General features: G+C 46.8%; 1 protein-coding gene across 2 annotated transcripts; it reads right to left on the bottom strand.

Annotated features, from left to right (window-relative positions):
- Positions 1-5545: 5545 nt before the first annotated feature.
- DUSP26 (dual specificity phosphatase 26) lies at positions 5546-14591 on the bottom strand. 2 transcript variants are annotated; one of them, XM_053578699.1, is made up of 4 exons: positions 14307-14591; positions 12203-12499; positions 9935-10149; positions 5546-6359 (listed from the first exon to the last, which is right to left on the bottom strand). In XM_053578699.1, the coding sequence occupies exons 2-4, from the start codon at positions 12421-12423 to the stop codon at positions 6160-6162; spliced, it is 636 nt and encodes a 211-aa protein (XP_053434674.1). In that variant the 5' UTR covers positions 12424-12499; positions 14307-14591; the 3' UTR covers positions 5546-6159. The 2 variants fall into 2 exon arrangements, with proteins under 2 accessions (XP_053434674.1, XP_053434673.1); XM_053578698.1 differs by having other exon boundaries at positions 12203-12657; positions 14307-14581.
- Positions 14592-19035: the final 4444 nt, after the last annotated feature.

Here is a 19035-nt window from a genome sequence, read left to right as displayed (position 1 = left end):
AAGGAAAGAAAGAAGGAAGGAAGGAAGAAGAGAGGGTGGCAGGGGCTCACACCTATAGTTCCAACATTTTGGGAGGCCAAGGTGGGAGGATTACTTGAGGCCAGAAGATTGAGACCAGCCTTGGCAACATAGGTGGACCCCCGGCTCTACAAAAAAAAAAAAAAAATTAACTAGCTGGGTGTGGTGGCACACAGCTTTAGTGACAGCTACTCACTTGGGAAGCTGAGGCAGAAGGATCCTTGAGCCCAGTATCTTGAGCTGCAGTGAGCTATGATGATTCCACTGCACTCCAGGCTGGGCAACAGAGTGAGACCCCTTTCAAAAAAAATGTAGATACCAAATGAGATGAACTGGAGAGTAGGCATTTAGCTCATCTCACTGGGACAGTCCCTTCTTACATTGTTGTCATGTGCAAATGTGGGCTTGTTGTTCCTTTCAACTTTTAAGAGAAAGCAAGAATCCAAATTTTATGTAAAAATGTCTAGCTGCAGAAGCATCAAACAGCAAACAAAACACCCGGCTTGGCACCTGTAGCTCAACGGCTTGGGTGCCAGCTATATACACCAGAGCTGGCGGGTTTGAATACAGCCCTGGCCTGCCAAACAACAATGACAACACCAACCAAAAAATAGCTGGGCTTTGTGATGGGCACCTGAAAAAAAAAAAAAGAAAAAGAAAAGAAAAGAAAAGAAAACACCCTCTGCTGGTGGGTTTTCAAGCCTGATTTCAAACCTTTGCCAGAGAATCACCAGTTCTCAATTTTCAAACTATGTTATAGATCACTTTCTCTCTCTTTTTTGGAGACAGAGTATCACTTTGTCACCCTTGGTAGAGTGCTATGGCATCACAGCTCACAGCAACCTCCAGCTCTTGAGCTTAAGCGATTTTTTTGCCTCAGCCTCCCAAGTGGCTGGGACTACAGGTGCCCGCCACAACACCCGGCTATTTTTAGAAATTTCTGGAGATGAGGTCTTGCTCTGGCTCAGGCTGTTCTTGAACCTGTGAGCTCAAGCAATCTACCCACTTCGGTCTCCCAGAGTGCTAGGATTATAGTTGTAAACGACTGCATGTGGTTTAAAAACATTTTTATCTTTACTATCCTTACAATTTTTTTCTTTTTTTGAGACAGGTCCTTATTCTGCCACGGAGGCTAGAGTACAGTGTGTCATCATAGCTCACTGTAACCTCAAACTTCTGGGTTCAGGCAATCCTTTTGCCTCAGCCTCCTGAGTAGCTGGGACTACAAGTGCCCTCCAGAGTACCTGGCTAATTTTTCTATTTTTCGCAGAACTGCATTCTTTCTCAGGCTGGTCTCATACTCTTAACCTCAGTGATCCTCTTGCCTCAGCCTCTCAGAGTGCTAGGATTATAGGCGTGAGCCACCGTGCCTGGACTTTTTTCCTATTTTATTTATTTTTTTTGAAACGGAGTCTCACTCTGTCACCCTGGGTAGACTGCCGTGGTGTAATAGTTCACAACAACTTCAAACTCTTCGGCTTAAGTGATCCTCTTGCTTCAGTCTCCCAAGTAGCTGAGACTATAGTCATGCACCACCATAACATCCAGTTAGTTTTTTTATTAAATCATAACTTTGTACATTGATGCATTTATGAGGTTTAGGGTACTGCTTCGATCTACGATGTGTAGTTTTTCTATTTTTAGTAGAGACAGGGTATCACTCTTGCTCAGACTGGTCTTGAGCTCCTAAGCTCAAGCAATCCTGTATGCAACCTGCCTTGGCCTCCCAGAGTGCTAGGATTATAGGCATGAGCCACTGAGCCCGGCCACAGGCTATCACTTTAATCACATCTACAAAATAGTGGCATAGTCACAGGTTCCACAGTTTAGACTGTGAACAGGGTTCTCTTTGAAACTTTTGCATCTCTCTCCCCTCTAATCCCCTCAAAAGAATGTAATAAGGGCAGAAACCTATGATAAACAGGGTTTATCTTTCCTTATAACCTAGCCCATTCTTCTATTCAGGCTTCCTTTTCTTTAAAGAGATCATTTCCAGCAGGGAATCTTTGATGTAGCAATGCCAAACCACTATAGCCAGAGTTCTGAGCTGCCTACCTGTCTGGGTAGCTCCATCTGCTACCCAAGGGATCAGAAGCAGCAGTTTTCTCTTAGCTGCACACCCTGTGGGACTTCCCAGCTGGGATTAGTTTCAGGTGCAAAGAACCAGGCAAACATCTTTCCCCTTCCCCAGAGACGGTGGAGGCTCCAGGGCCTGTCTCATGGGTTTGAGCAACATCTCAGAAGTGGAGGCTGGAGGTGACAGGGAAGAAAGGGGAGGATGACAAGATCAACTTGGATCTCAGCCCCAGTCAGCTGGAAACCTAGGCTGAATCTAATAAGGGCACATTTATTCCTGTTAATAGTCTGGTTCTTTGCTTAGGATCAAATGGTCAGCTGCCCAAGAACAGGATGGGGAGGTTGAACTTTTAATCTCTGTTTTGGTAGGCAGGAACAAGATCCACCTGTAACAGGTGTCACTCTCAGCCCCCTTGAAGGGTAGAATTAATTGTATCTGTCTGATGCCCAGGCTGGGTCCCCTTTTCTCCTTTGAACCACAGAAGTCCCTCTCGAAGAGTGGCAATCTCTAGAAAATATAGGAGAATTTCTGTAAGTTGACTACCTAAGGTACTGTAACAAACAGGTCAACGTACAGAGTGGTCAAAATAAGGAATTAGGCCTACTGTGCTGATATGTACATGTGGTGGATGTCTGGTGTATCAAAATTAGGTCAACTTAAGGAGGTGGTCAGTGTAGGGAGGTGGTCAATTATGGAGGTTCTACTGTATAAGGAAATATTCACTCAACTATCTCCAATCTAAGTGAGTAAGAGCGAAGGTTCCCAGTCTGAAGGTTTGGGGGAGCTTCTCAGCAGCTATTCCTTTTCTCCCCTCCTCCCCCAACACACACGTGCACACACAGGTGCACACATACAAGCACACTTACAGGCAACCTTAAATGGCACAGTTGAAGGTAAAGCACAGTAATGTGATGGTTATACACACTGGAGCCAGAGAACCCAAGGTTTAAATCCTAGCTTTTCTACTTACTATTTGTGTGTCTTTGGGCACATTAGTTAATCTCAGTCTCCTCATTCCTAAGCAGTGACAGCTACAGTTACTCCACAGGGCTTTCTTGAGCATTAAATGAGTTAGTGTTTGTAAAGACAGATGAATGCCTGAGCGTAGCCATAATACGGCTTTGTTAAATAATAAAACATATACCCTGCTCTGTGAGGATAATCTGGAACCCTGTTCTTTGGTCAAATATTCTTTAGTAGCTATACTTCTCTGCTAGAAGTTAGAATTAAATTCTGAAATTATTTAATAGGCAAAAATTCTAGGGTACATGCAGACTAAACAAATGTGGTTGTTAATTAACATTAGCAGAAATGTACTTTTTGGATGAAAACAAAGGAGGTGACAGTTTTGTTGTACTCTGTACTGGTCAGATCATAGTTACAGTCAGTTCTTCTCAGAGCCTGAGTCATTCGGGGATTCTTTTTAGTTACACTTAAGTCTTCTGGCCAACGGTCTGATGGTGAATCAAAGTATTTTAATTAGAGTCAACATTTCTAAATGAAGCCCTCATTCTATCTCTCTGTTTAAATCTGTTCCACAATGGTGACCGGATTTTGAGACCCCAGCCAATAGATCTTGCTGGACATCCATCTTGCAGGTTCTACCTGGAGCATCAAAACCTATAAATTCTATGGAAGCTGGAGATGAAATATCGGCAAGGCTGGGGAGGAAACTTGAAATATGACCAATGCAGATTATTGGAAACAATCCAGTGGTTAGACTGGAAGTTGGAACACGTAGAGAATCTTGAGAGCTGGTTTCAAACCATGGGGATGGCTGTCACAAGCGTGGAAGTGACAGGAAAAGCACAGTAAATACGGACATGCTTGGGTTATATATCTCTTATCTAATTAAATGATCACAACAATCTGGATGGAAGCTGCCAGGACTGCCTCAAGCAAACAGATGGAGAAGAGCTAAAACGACCTGCCACAATCCCCTAATTGGTGTGTGCTCCAGCCAGCCCAGGGATTCAGGTCATCAAGACTTGCAGTCTCATCTCATCACTGTCACACCATGATTGCATAATATGCATGCAAGGCAGAACTTGCTAAGGTTCGAGCAGGTAGAATGGTGTGGGAATTATATAATGGTTCCTTGTTACCAAAGATTTCTAAGCCAATGCTTGCTGTGTGTCATAAAATATGCTGAAAAGGTGATTTAGGAGAGTAAAAGTAGATAATCTAAAAAAGCACTTTCCAGCTTCCGAGTTCTGAGTTTTATACTTTGGGGTATACATACACTTTACATATATTAAATATTTTTTCCCTCCCCTGTATTTTCCAATTCCTTTTCCATTCCACCCCCTTCTGCAATTCAGGGAGATATTATGTTCTGGGAGCATGCTTTTTGTTAAAAAGAGGAATGTAGTGCCAATTTGGAAGCTGGAATAACTGAAAAATCATTGCTATTCTTTCTAGTTGTTGATGAAGTTTACTAAGGAGATTGTGTTACATTCCTCCAAGGGCACCTTGTAAAGATTAGAAAAGAAAGCTATTACCTCATACCCCACTCCCAATACCTTGACACCAGGCAAACACAAATCTCTGACTATAGGAGATTTAGGGCTAGGATTGATTTAAGATTAATATTCTGTTATCCTATCAGAATAGGGACTTGTCCTAAAAATCAGGACTTTTTGGAAATAAAGTTATATATATACATAATGTGTGTGTGTATGGGGGGGGGGGATGGGGGACAGAGTCTCACTCTGTTGCCCAGGCTAGAGTGCCATGGCATCATAACTCACAGCAACCTTAAACTTCTGGGCTCAAGCCATCCTCCTGCCTCCGCTTACTGAGTACCTGAGACTACAGGCGTCTGCCTTAACAGCCAGCTAATTTTTTTTTCTTTCTGTTTTTAGTAGAGACTGGGTCTCGTTCTTGCTTAGGCTGGTCTCCAACTCCTGAGCTCAAGCGATACCGCTCGTCTAGGCCTCCCAGAGTGTTGGGGCTATAGGCATAAGCCACCGCGCCTGGTCGTAAAGTTAGTTGTATTTCTTATTTTTATTATTATTATTTTTGCAGTTTTTGGCTGGGGCCGGGTTTGAACCTGCCACCTCCGGCATATGGGGCTGGCGCACTACTCCTTTGAGCCACAGGCGCCGCCCGTAAAGTTTTATTTCTGAACACCTGAGAGCGTGAGTGGAAACCTGCCCGTGTGGGGCTTTGAAGGTGCAGGCGTTCACCGAGCCCAACGCGAAGGCGTTGCAGACTCAAGTTTTTGGTCCTCGGCTGCCCCTTTGTGGAATAGCTGAAAATAACACCTCAAGATTTCTCTAGCTGCAAGACCATGAACTTAGACTTGGGAGAAACCGCCTTACACTAACTGGTGGAGGCTTATCGCCGACAGGAGAGTCAGGAACTGTCGCTATCCTGGCAAGGCGGGGGTTCCCAGGAGCTAAGTCCCGAAGTCCCTTTTCAAACTGTCAATGACGTCAAAAAACTCTCTCCTTTCCCACAATCTTTATTTCTCCTCGAGACACCCGGATCCGATAAGCGAGTGACCATCTGCAGAGCGCCAGTCACGCATCACCGTGAAGGTGGCGGCCCCGAGCAGCAGCCGCAGGCGCAGCGCCAGCAGCACCCGCCTCCCCTTCCAGCGCTCCGAGCGACGGGGCTGTGCGCTTCTGCCTCCGGCTTCGCGGTTTTCACATCCTGTCTTCGCCGTCTGTCTACGCTACCGGCTTCACGCAACTACACCATCGCATTCATGCTTCTGCACTCCCGCAGGACACAGATGGCCCTTTCGTTTTGGTACGTGGTGGGGGGGGCACTTAGGCACAAAGAGGGGAGGGGGCTGCAGAGCGCTGGCAACACCCTGGCTGGAACCCGGCGGCGTCCGAATCCCAGGAGCGTCTTCCACCGACCGCGGGGCGGCCTCCATCCCGGCCAGCCGCACCAGGTCGCCCGCCCACTTCACTCCCGGCCTCTCCCACTGAGTGGCCTGGGGCTCGGCCCCTCAGTCCTGCTTCCAGGGGAGGATGGGTTCCCAGGCTCCTGCTGGGAGCCAGCGGCCCCCACTTACCCCCCCACCCCGGCCTGGCTGCCCTCCCGTCCCCCCCTCACGCCTCCAGACCCTGCCGCAGCCTGCGGTCCAGGGCCAGGAGCTGCCGCAGGAAGCCTCGGTTGGGAATGATACCGCGGTGGTCCTTGACTTTCTTGATGGCCTCCACGAGGGTGAGGCGGTGGTACAGCATTAGGTAGGCCAGCACTAGCGTGGCGGATCGGCTCACTCCCACCGCACAGTGCACCAGGATCTTCCCTGCGGAGAGAGAGAGGGACAGCGGGGAGACGGTTGGCAGAGGCTCCGAGGGACTGGGGGAGGGTAACATAGGCAAGGACGAGGGAGACAGGTGCACCAGGCGCAGGAAGACCGGAGCTCGTGCTCAAGAGTGCAGCTGGGCATTCAGATCCCAGCGCAGGAGCAGCGGCCTAGACGGAATGAGACGCAGGCAGAGAGCGGCAGCTCAGTGTGGGTCCCCAGGAAGGGGCGCGAAGGTTTACCCAGCACTAAAGTGAAAGCGAAATTGCTCAGAGACGTCCTCGTGTCTAACGTGGCCTTGCCTTAGTCTCCCCAGGCTTCTAGATTGTTATTTTTCTCAATATATATATATATTTGAGACAGAGTCTCAAGCTGTCGCCCTTGGTAGAGTGCTGTAGCATCACAGCTGACAGCAACTTCCAACTCTTGGGCTTAAGTCTCAGCCTCCCAAGTAGCTGGGACCACAGGCGCCCGCCACAACGGCGGGCTATTTTTTGGTTGTAGTTGTCATTGTTGTTTGTCATTGTCATGTTGTCAGGCCTGGGCTGGATTTGAACCACCAGCTCTGGTGTATGTGACTGGCGCCCTAGCCACACAGCTACAGGCACCGAGTCTTACATGTTTTTTTCTGATCGTGAAAACTTTTTTTTTTTTTTTACTATGCTTAAGGTAAAAATAATTGGAAAGTATAGAAATTATATGAACAAAAGAATTTTAAAACTCTGTTGCCCTAGGTAAAGAATTTATGACAAAGACCCCAAGAGCAAATACAACAGAGAGAAAACTAATGAGACTTAATTAAACTGAAAAGATACTACAGGGCAAAAGAAATGATCAACAGAATAAACTGACAACCTACAGTGCAGGAGAAAGTATTCCCAAACCAGGCTCTGTGCCTGTAGCACAGTGGTTATGGTGCCAGCCACATGCACTGAGGCTGGTGGATTTGAGCCTGGCCCTGGGCCAGCTAAACAACAATGACAATTGCAATGAGAAAATACCCAGGCGTTGTGGTGGGTGCCTGAGGTCCCTGCTATTCAGGAGTCTGAGGCAAGAGAATCGCTATGCCCGGGAGTTTGAGGTTGCTGTGAGCTGTGACGCTACAGCAGTCTACTGAGGGGGATGTAGTGAAACTCTGTCTCAAAAAAAAATAGCTGGGCCTTATAGAGGGCACCTATAATCCCAGCTACTCAAGATGAGGCAAGGGAATTGCTTGAGCCTAAGAATTTGAGATTGCTGTGAGCTGTGATATCATGGCACTCCACTGAGGGCAAGAAAGTGAGACTCTGTCTCAAAAACAAAAACAAAAACAAACAAAAAAAAGAAAGTATTGCCAAACAAGCATCCGACAAAGCACTAATGTCGAGAATCTACAAGTAGCCCAAATTAATCAGCAATAAACAAACAACCCTATTAAAACATGGGCAAAAGACACAAACTTTTCTTTTTTTTTTTTTGTAGAGACAGAGTCTCACTGTACCGCCCTTGGGTAGAGTGCCGTGGCGTCACACGGCTCACAGCAACCTCTAACTCTTGGGCTTACGCGATTCTCTTGCCTCAGCCTCCCAAGCAGCTGGGACTACAGGTGCCCGCCACAATGCCTGGCTATTTTTTTGTTGCAGTTTGGCCAGGGCTGGGTTTGAACCCGCCACCCTCTGCATATGGGGCCGGTGCCCTACTCACTGAGCCACAGGCGCCGCCCCAAGACACGAACTTTTCAAAAGAACACATACAAATATACTATTGCATTAGCTCTTTAACAAAACAAAGACATACGAATGGCTAACAAACCTGAGAAAATGTTCAATGTCTCTAATCTTCAGGGAACACGCAAATTAAAACCACAGGGATGCTCAGTGGTTAGGATGCCAGCCACATACCCCAGAGCTAGTGGGTTGGAACCCAGCCGATGCCTGCTAAACAACAATAACTACAACAACAACAACAACAAAATAGCCAGGAGTTGTGGTGGGTGCCTATAGTCCCAGCTACTTGGAGGCTGAGGCAAGAGAACCAGGGGTCCTCAAACTGTGGCCCGCAGGCCACAGGAGGTGGTGTGATTGCATTTGTTCCCATTTTGTTTTTTTACTTCAAAATAAGATATGTGCAGTATGCATAGGAATTTGTTCATAGTTTTTTTTTAAACTACAGTCTGGCCCTCCAACGGTCTGAGGGACAGTGAACTGGCCTGTTTAAAAAGGTTGAGGACCCCTGAAAGCCCAAGAGTTTGAGGTTGCTGTGAGGGCGACATAGTGAGACTGTCTCAAAAAAAAAAAAAAATTTAAACCACAAGAGACACCACATTATCCCTTCAGAACAGCCATTATTAAAAAACAAAAACACCCCCCAATAGATATTGGCACAGATTCCATGAAAAGGGAACACTTATCCACTGTTTGTGGGACTATAAAGTAGTACAACCTCCAGGGAAAACAGTATAGAGAGTTCTCAAAGAACTAAAAGTCGACCTGCCATTTGCCCCAGCAATTCCACTACTGGGTATTTACTCAAAGGAAAAGAAATACACACATGTATATACACACACACACACATATATAAAAATACCAACGCTTGTATGTTTATATCCCAGCACAATCCACAATTGCAAAAGGTAAGGAATCAACCTCAGTGCCCATCAGCTAATGAGTGGGTAAAGAAAATGTGGCATATTTACACAACAGAGTACTACTGAACCACAAAAAGGAATGAAAAAAGGTCTTTCACAACAATTTGGATGGAACTAGAGACCATTATCCTAAGGGACACATCTCAGGAATGGAAAAACAAATACCTTACACTCTCATTTATAAGTGGGAGCTAGATGATGGATACACATGGGCACACAGATTGGGTAATGGACACTAGAGCCTCAGAAGAGGAGAGGTTGGCGGGGGCGAGGGATGCAAAATTCCCTATTGGGTTCTACTTGTGACACGTATACCAAAAGCCTAGACTTCACCACTATGCAATTCATTCATGTAAGAAAAAGAAATTTGTATCCCCTAAATATATTGAAAATAATAAATAAATACATAAATAAAATCAAATAAAAATTCTATCACCTATAATCTCACCACCCACGTGCAACTTGACACTCTTAACATTTTGGGTAATTTTCTTGTTGGCATTTTGTGGATTGCTTGGAAAAAAAAAAAAAGATTGACAGAATTTTCCTTTCCTTTCCTTTTCTTTCCTTTCCCTTTCCCCCCTTTTTTTTTTGGGGGGGTCAGATTCTCAAGCTGTTGCCCTTATTAGAGTGCTGTGGGGTCATAGCTCACAGCAACCTCAAACTTTTGTGCTCAAGTGATCTTTTCACCTCAGTTTTTCTATTTTTATTAGAGATGGTGTCTCACTTTCTGCTCAGGCTTGTCTTGAACTTGTGAGCTCAAGCAATTCACCTGCCTTGGCCTCCCAGAGTGTCAAAAATTACAGGGGTGAGCCACTGCACCTGGCTTCTTTCTTTTCTTAACACCAGCCTGAGCATTTTGTCCTGTCACCAAAAACTCTTCATGGTTGGACCTATGGGCTTGTCCCTAGCTCCAGGTTTACTGCCCTCTCCTTGCTTTTCTTCCTACCTCCTGGCTGGCTCAGAGCCCGATGGATGAAGTCGGCAGCTGTTTGGAAGTGGATGCTCATGTCGAAGGCTGGCGAGTCATGGGCCTCCACTCCCAGGTAGCGGATGCCCAGGGCTTGGTAGGCCTCGGGTGGGCCTCGCCACCTGCTGTGGGATGCATTGAGGACGTGGGTGATGCCCAGGCGATGAAGCTCTCGGCGGTTGTTAGCCATGTCCCTGTGTGGAGTAGAGGTTAGAGGGAGGGTAGGAAAGCCAGGTTGTTAGGAAAGAGTCCCTTGTGTAGGCCCTGTCAACTGCCTAGATGCATCATTGTCCCAGGCCTCTATTTTACTTACTAGTGACCCAGAAGGGAAGGATGAAGGTAAGCAATGACTTAGAGTTTCATCCTGTGAGCAGTGGTTGAGAATACTGGAGATATTTTGCCTGAGAAGAGAAGACTAAGGCAGCGAGGTGAAAACAGCTGTAATGAAATACTGAGTGAGTGCTTTGAGGAAGTGAGATTTTCCTTGACTGGTAGGATCCTAAAGGGTAGAACTAAGATTGAAGAGTTGAAGCACCAGAAAAAGAAATTTCCATTTCATGCAGGGGAGTACATCCTAAGAGTGCAATCAAGCTGAGGAAAAATTAGTGTACTTTGGAGCAGTGATTTTCCTGTCACTGAGGTACTCAGGCAGAAAGAGGGGATCAGGGCCGGGTGTGGTGGCTCATGCCTGTAATCCCAGTACCTGGGAGGTTGAGGTGAGTGGATTGCCTGAGCTTATGGTTTGAAACCAGCCTGAGCAAGAGTGAAACCCTATCTCTAAAAACAGCTAGGTGTTGTGGCAGGTGCCTGTAGTCCCAGCTATTCGGGAGGCTGAGACAAGACAATTGCTTAAGTCCAAAAGTTTGAGGTTGCTGTGAGCTATGACACCATGGCACTCTGCTGAGGGTGACAAAGTGAGACTCTGTCTAAAACAAAAAAAGAAAGAGGAAATCAGCGTGTAGGCCTGGGTGTTGCAGAGGGGATTTGAGCCTCAAGTGTGCTGTGAGACCTGCTCACATTTAATGTCCCTGCTAACCTTGAGGGGATATGGTTCTGACACTCACACCTAATCCCCCAATTTCTTTGATACCTGGAATGTTCTTCTATTTTGGCAGTTAGTATGTGGCTCATGTTTACCCTGTTTTATGATGTTACCTTCAAGTGTTGATCTGGTCCATACCCCTTGGCTTAATGGTAGACACTTCCCAGGCAACATGGTCATATCTCAGGACAAACACCCAATCCTGTGCAAATTCCTCCATTAGAGCACTGAACTTGAACCTCCAAGCCCTGGCTCTGTAAGATACACACTGTGTGACCTTGGGTCAGTCACAACTCTTCTGGGCAATAGTTTCCTCATCTATAACCTGAGGATAGTGGTACCCTGCCTTTCATAAAGCTGTTGTGAAGATTAAGAGAGAAAATGCATGTGAAAAAAGCCCTGGAGGGAGAGAAGTGGAGACTGCTTTTCTTTCTTTCTTTTTAAATTATTTTTACTTTGAGACAGAGTTTCACTATGTTGCCCTCTGTAGAGTGCTGTGACATCACAGCTCATAGCAACCTCAAACTCTTTGGGCTCAAGTGATTCTCTTGCCTCAGCTTCCCAAGTAGCTGGGACTACAGGTGACCACCACAACACCCTGCTATTTTTTGGTTGTAGTTGTCATTGTTGTTTGGCAGGCCCAGGCTGAATTCGAACCCACCAGCTCTGGTGTATGTGGATGGTGCCCTAGCCACTGAGTTTCAAGCGCCGCACCATGGAGATTGCTTTTCCTTGGATGTTTTTCTTTCCATAGCCCCCAACTTGCAGAATCTGTAGACATTGTGACTTGGCTTGCTCTCCAGAGGAGCCATATCAGCTTACTACCTGCTGTTCTTGGCTCCCAGTGATGGCCTTTTCCCAGAGCCACAGCACAATAGATGGAAGGTCAGAGAAGTCATCTATTGTGCCTGCTTCTCACAATGGGGCATTGCTACACAGTAATAAATATTTGCTATGCACGACATTATTACTTGAAAAGAGCCTTTCTGTCCAGAGTTGGTTATTTTAATAATGCTGCTCAGACTCTCCCAAACTCTCCACCTTCTACTCTCTATCCACGTGCCCTTGTAGTCCTCAATCTGGAACCAATGGCACAACCCAGTCAGTGTCTGTCTGCCATCCCTCTGTTTCTTTACACACACACACACACACACACACACACACACACACACACACACATACGCAGTTATGGTCCCAGTACATACTGGTCTCCGAGGTAGAGGCCTGGCCAGACCTCATCGGCATGGTTACAGGCTGTCTTGCCTGTGTAGAGGAGCCGCTCCAACTCGAACACGTTGAGGAAAGGGTGTTGAACGGCTGGCATCTCCTCCAGGCTCCCTCGAGTGCGAATAGGAGACCTTGAGCTGCTCCTGGAGAAGCGGGCCATAAACGTCATGGACGCCCAGAGCCAGTTACCAGGGCACATCTTAGAGGTGGCAGAAACCGTGGCAGCTGCAGGGGTGGCTGCAGTGATGGTGGGGTCAGTCGCCAGGTAGCTTTTGCTGGAAGAGGAAGGGCGTGAGGCAGACTAGTTGCTCCCCTTCCTGCCAGTGGGGTTGGGCCTGGCAGAGAAGATTCTCAGGGAGAGACGGTAACTCTGGCCCTGCTAGGCCTCCAGGTTTGGCTTTTTCTTCAAACCGGTTCGCTCAGCTCTTTGGCTCTGCCAGACAAGGAGGTGGGAAAATCACATGTCCTTGTTTACGGGGAAAAGGAGCTGCCCAGCTGCTAGGCTTCTGCTCCACCACCCCACCCCCACTGCCAACACACATCCAGAAACACACACAAACATATGTCTGGCACTGGGGTGGCAGTGCCCTCTGCTGGGTCTCGTCTGCCTGGGGTTATAGGTAGAGTCTAAGGAGCGGGCATGGGGTTGGGGGTGGCTTTAGACCCATCCAGAAGGAATCGGCAGGAAGACAACTGCAGCTGGGGCCATGACACATGCCAGACCCCCCTCCTCCGCCAGAGAGGGACTGCCTTAACCCCTTCCTGCCCTGCCCTTGCCTCAGAGGGAATCCTGTCATGGGAAGGGTGTGACTGGGGATGGGGTGAGCAAGGAATAGCAGTAAAGAGGAGAGTAAGTTTGAGACAAATCCTTGCTGAATGCAGGAACTAACGGAAGAGGGTGCCAGTCCATTGCATGACAGCACACCACCCTGGTGTGGTCTGCATCAAGTCTGATGCATAGCGTGAGGTTTCTGAGCTGAAGCGGGGCTGGCTGGTGTGTGTGTCTTTGTGTCTGTGTGGGGAAGAGGCTGATGGTGGGGGTCTGGGAGGGGAAGGAAGAGGAAAAAAGATGCACCCCCTGCCAGGCTCAGAGGCTCAGAATTAACATCTGTATTGCTGTAGAAGTCAAGTGACCCCACACAGCGCAGGGGGGCAGCAATGAGGGGCTTAGCAGGTGTGTCTCAGACTCCCTGTGGGCAGCCGACCCTCCTTTGGGTCCAGCCTTTGAGCTGGGAGGGCCAGGCTTTGAGGCTTGCCCTGGGACCTGCTGGCAGGGAGGCAACTATGGCCAGACCTGCCACTTCCTCCTGGACGAGGTCCTGCAGCCTGTAGAACCTCCTCCCATTCTCCCTCCTCCCATCTAGGGACTTTAGACCAAATGACCAGCAGGGAGAGGCCATCTTTGTCCCTAGCCAGGTTTTGACCCCATCCTATACTTGCAGCCCAGCTCTCCCTTCCCCAGGGCCTGGAGAGATCAAGCACTTTGGGGGCGTAAGAGGCAGGGATTTTAGGATCAGGGCAGGTGAGGGAAGTGCAGGGTAATCTTAGCACTACAGTCATCACCACCACCACCACCACCATCATTATCCTCATCACCCACCTCTCCTCCTCCGGCCTAAAGACTCCATCACTTTATTCCTAGACCTTGTCTCTTAATCGATTCTGCTGCCTGCGGAATGGTGAATGGTAATCCGGAGGCGGGAAGCAGTCCAGGTCTAGGAAGGAGCTTTCTGAGACTATTTCTCCCCAGGGGTGAGGAAAAGCCCCATTCTGTCCCTGGCTACACTGCCCTGGGCATTCTACGGCCCCATCAGTAGGCTTTCGGGGGCCCTGGTCCGCTGCCTCCCGCACCCTGCGCTCTGCCGTGGTTGTAACAGGTTCATGGCTGTCGCCGCACCCCTTGCCAACGCAGGCAGCCTCGCACTCAGTGTGGAGGGAGCGCGCCCAGAAAGGCGCAGGCTGCTAGCTCGCTCGGCGCTGATGTCCCCTTCCCTGTCCCCTCCCTACCCCGTTTCCCCGACCCAGGCGCTTCTCCCCAGCCTGGCCAGGCAGGAAGGCCAAGACCCGTCGCAGCCCCTCTACCTCTTTGCTAGCGGTGCGCGGGGCCTCAGTCCCCAAGGCGGATTGCAGGCGCAGGCTGCGCCACTGCCATGACTCTCCCGCCGCCGCCGCCTCCCCACTGCCGCTGCCACCGCCCGAGACCGGAGGACAGATTAGCATCTATTTTTAAGCCATGACATGCACGTCCAAGCAGGGTTCAAATCAGCGTGTGCACTGGTGACAAGCAGGGCACGATCTCACATTCAGTGGCCCCAGTCGCCAGGCAGCGTGGGCTCCCCCGCGTGTTTACAGACCAGACACAGCCCTATCGGGTACACGCGTGTGAGAGCCGAGCTGCACCAATTGCAAAGCATTTCGCCTGAAGATAACATTAGGAGTCATTCCAGCCAGTGTCTTAAACACACACTCCTTGCAGATAGAATTAATCAATTCCATAGACAGGATTCTGTACACTCGTTTGCACATTGCTCATTCTCAAGAAAACCGTGTCATACATAACAATCGTCAGTCGCCCTTGTGAACTTTACTACGTGCCAAGTGCGCGCATATCCAAGCTCCTTTCATCCTGCCCAGGAGTCTGGGAGGTGGGTATTATTATTACACGTATTGTTCTTACTTCAGGGAGGAAGGGACTTAGGCACAGAGAGATCTCACAGCTAGTTATTGGCAGAGCTGAGCTTCTTCAAACAAGGGCAGCCTTGCTTGCAGCTCACGTCCTCAGCCACTCTCTAGAGCAGCACTCCCCATACACCGCGGATCTCATCCAGGAAGCCATTTTACCAGCTCAGCTCAGAGTGACCTCCACCTTCCTCTATTGGAGGAGAAATTAACCACCTCACGTCTCTTCTCACATGCCACCTTCTAATATATTCAGCTTCATTTGCTTTTTGATTAAGTACTTTGAAGGCAGGTGAGATGGTGAAAGTCGTCAGATTATGCACTTGAGCATCAGGCAGACTTGAACTCTGTCTCTGTGGGAAGAAGGCCGAAGTGGGTAAGCTCAGGTTGGAGCTGATGATATTAACTACGGCTGAAGTCAGGACTGATTACATTCCTAGCAGTGGTCAGGGAAAGTACTGGACAAAGGGACATGCCACCTCCACTGGCTGCTGTCCAATATTAACTTACCTCCCAATCTTTTCTTCTCTAAAGAAGCAAACTTAATTCCTTTCAATTTCCCTATGCCTTCTTGATATGACAGTTTACATGAAGAAATGAAATCTTCATCATTTAAAATAAAGAATTGACCTAGGAAATCTGAGATTTTCATCTGTGGTTCCAGGAGAGCCTGGTTAAAAAGTTACCACAAAATAAATTGTGAAAAGACGTTTATTATAAGACCAACTTCATTTTAAGTGATGTTGAAATGAAAAGTCTTCAGAATTTGTAGGTCGAAAGGATGTTGTAGGCAAAATTCATCTCGATCTTTGACAAAACTTCTGTTTCAGCCCTGTATTACACTTTTCTCAAAAAGCTAGGACAACAAGGCTGAAGGCACACCAGGGACAACACCAGCAGCTGTTTTGGGTAACCATGGAGATTGTCTCTGGACCAGCATCTCCATGAGCACCATTTCCATGGATCCACTCATAGCCCACACGATTCCATATTTTTTCTTTGTAAGTGGGAAGTTTATTATGCTTCCAGGTGATGCCAAACTAAACAAAGAATAGAGAAGAGGGAGGAAGACGGAGGGAAAATTTAGTAGGGAGAAGACAGTGGCAAAGGTAAGACAGGAAACAGGAGGAAGGAGAGAGAAATAGCATGTATTGAAAATTTATTATCTGTCAATTCCCTGGGCTTCCTATTAATTAAATACCTGAGAGAGACTGATATCTGGCCAGATTAGTTCACTCATCCACAGCTGGTATATGGCAGAACATAGGTTCAAACCTAGCGTTATTTTATTTGAGATTTAGTATTTTAAGCCTCTGTAAATCATTCTGGATCCATTATCTGTCCATTTCCTTCTCTGTGCTCATATAAGCCCCTCAGAGGACCTATTAAATGTATTTATTTCACTTATTTAGATACTTATTCAAACTCATATTCTCCATACTAGAAGTCATGAATGCATACCTTACATTGGGATGAGCAGAAGACAGATGGAAAAATGAGAGTATAGAAAGATAGAAATAGGGCAGTGCCTGTGGCTCAGTGAGTAGGGCGCCGGCCCCATATGCCGAGGGTGGCGGGTTCAAACCCAGCCCCCGCCAAACTGCAAAAAAAAATAGCCGGACGTTGTGGCGAGTGCCTGTGGTCCCAGCTGCTCGGGAGGCTGAGGCAAGAGAATCGCGTAAGCCCAAGAGTTAGAGGTTGCTATGAGCTGCGACGCCATGCCACTCTACCAGAGGGCGGTACAGTGAGACTCTGTCTCTACCAAAAAAAAAAAAAAAAAAAAGAAAGATAGAAATAGATTTCAAAATGATCTTGAAACAACGCTCTTCCTACTCTCCAAATAATTAGATAAATACCCAGAGAAGGAGGAAGGTAAAATGTGGGGAAGATTTCAAATAAAGACGAACAAAATACAGTATATGTTGAACGATAATTCTAAGGCAACCATTTAACTGTGGGCTGGGCTTTATATACATTAGCTAACTCAACCCCATAAATAGATTTAATTAATTCCATTTTTCAGCCATGGAAAGAGTGAACCCACTCTGCAGAGGTCAAAGAACTAACCAGTGGGATTGGAGCACAAATTCCAACCTACTACTATTTTTTTCTTTCTTTTTTTTTTTTTTTTTTGTAGTTTTTGGCCGGGGCTGGGTTTGAACCCAGCCACCTCCGGCATATGGGGCTGGAGCCTACTCCTCTGAGCCACAGGCGCTGCCCCAAACCTACTACTATTTTAAACCAAAGCTTGTGCCTCTAGCTGCTGTAGTATACTTGAAGAAAAAATAACTAGACATAGTAGTTAAATTGTATCAAGTCCTTCTGAGGGCCAAGCATTTAACAGAAATGTGGGGAGGGCTTCTCACAAGAATCATTTTCAGATATCTGGGCTTTGTCCCTTAGAGAGCATGGTTTCTGGTGGCGTGATCTGTGGGCTGGGGACGCTCGGGATGCTTCCTGCTGCTCTGTAGTCCTTTCTCCTCCCTGCCACACCCTGAGTGCCACCACCCAGAAATGCCACAGGTTTGAACAGCACTTTCACCTAAGAGTTCAAACAGCAGAGGGCTGACAATCTGTGACTCAACTTACACTAAATAAGGGAAGGTGAGGAGGGGCAGAGAAAGACTTGATGTTCTTGGAGGGGGTTTGATGTTGATAAGGACTTGTTTTTCTAAGTCTTCATCCTCCCAGTCCAAGTCCTTCTTTGGCTCCATCCCGGGTAACTAACACCTGCTGTCCCTGAGGTCTGTGCCTGTCATTTTTGTGTCAGTCTCTACAGGGGCCGCAGGGGTAGCTCCTGCTAGGTTGGAACTGGGGACCAAAACTGATTGATCCTTTGGGCGAGAGTCTGGTTTTGCTTCAAACCCAATTCTGTCCTCTTCCAATCCTTCACCAAAGCATTCCATATTATTTTCCCATTGATTTACATGGAGGCGAAAACATCTTAATAGTGTTAATATTGATTTTCTTCTAAGGACCACTCATTGTTGCAAGGAGCAGAAATGTTTTCCATTAACATGACTTTGTAAGGGATACTAATGCTCCTTTAGTGGAAATTAGCTGGGGTTATTATTTGCAAAATAGGATAAAAAATAGCAAATCTCAATTTACAAAAAAAGTATAAATACGCATTTTGAAAAAGACTGAAAAGAAATAGTAAAATGGGTAAACTTTAGCCAGAGTGGGATTAATTTTTGTCTTGTCTTTTAAACTATCTATATTTCCCAAATTTTCTAAAGTCAGTATGAAATTTAAATGTTAGTTTCATGAAATTGGTTGAGACTTTCTTAGCAGCTTCCTATGTGGCCAATTTTAGTAAATGTCCCATACATGCTTGAAAAGAATATATGCTTTATGTCTGGGATACAGGCTTCTATCTTTATCTCCCTTCCATATAAGTCTTTAAAATATTCTAAACTCTAACTTTTTGGTCTTATTTTACCATAAACATCTCTCATAAATGTTGTGGGTTTGTTAATTTGTCCTTCTAATTCTTTCTTTTTTTGGGGGGGATGGTAACAGGCAATGTTACTAGTTACATAAAGTTCACAGGTATTTTATTTATTTTATTACAAGTTTTTTTTGGTTCAGTAGTCAGTTTCTCTAGGAGTCAATACTTTTTGCTTTAAATTTGACACTGTGAAAAAAATAAATTTGACTTGTCTAATATAAAGATCATATAATCCATTTTTTATTTTTGTTGTCTTCCTTTTTTATTTTATTTTATTTTTGAGACAGAGTCTCTCTTTGTCACCCTTGGTAGAGTGCCAACCTCAAACTCAAATGATTGTCTTGTCAAACTCAAATGATTCTCTTGTCTCAGCCTCCCAAGTAGCTGAGATGACAGGTGCCCTCCATGATGCCTGGCTATTTTTTAGAGACAGGGTCTTGCTCTGGCTCAGGCTGGTCTTGAACCCGAGAGCCTAGGCAATCCACCTGCCTCAGCAACCCAAGTGCTAGGATTATAGGCATGAGCCACCAGGCCTGGCCTGTCTTCCATTTTTTAAAAGACTATTTTTGGGCCAGGCACGGTGGCTCATCCTGTAATCCTCGCACCCTGGGAGGCTGAGGCAAGTGGATTGCCTGAATTCATGGGTTCAAAACCAGCCTAAGTAAGAGTGAGGCCCCATGT

This window comes from Nycticebus coucang, chromosome 24 (genome assembly GCF_027406575.1).
Source record: "Nycticebus coucang isolate mNycCou1 chromosome 24, mNycCou1.pri, whole genome shotgun sequence".
NCBI lineage: Eukaryota > Metazoa > Chordata > Mammalia > Primates > Lorisidae > Nycticebus > Nycticebus coucang.
This window is presented reverse-complemented; position numbering and strand designations above follow the sequence as displayed.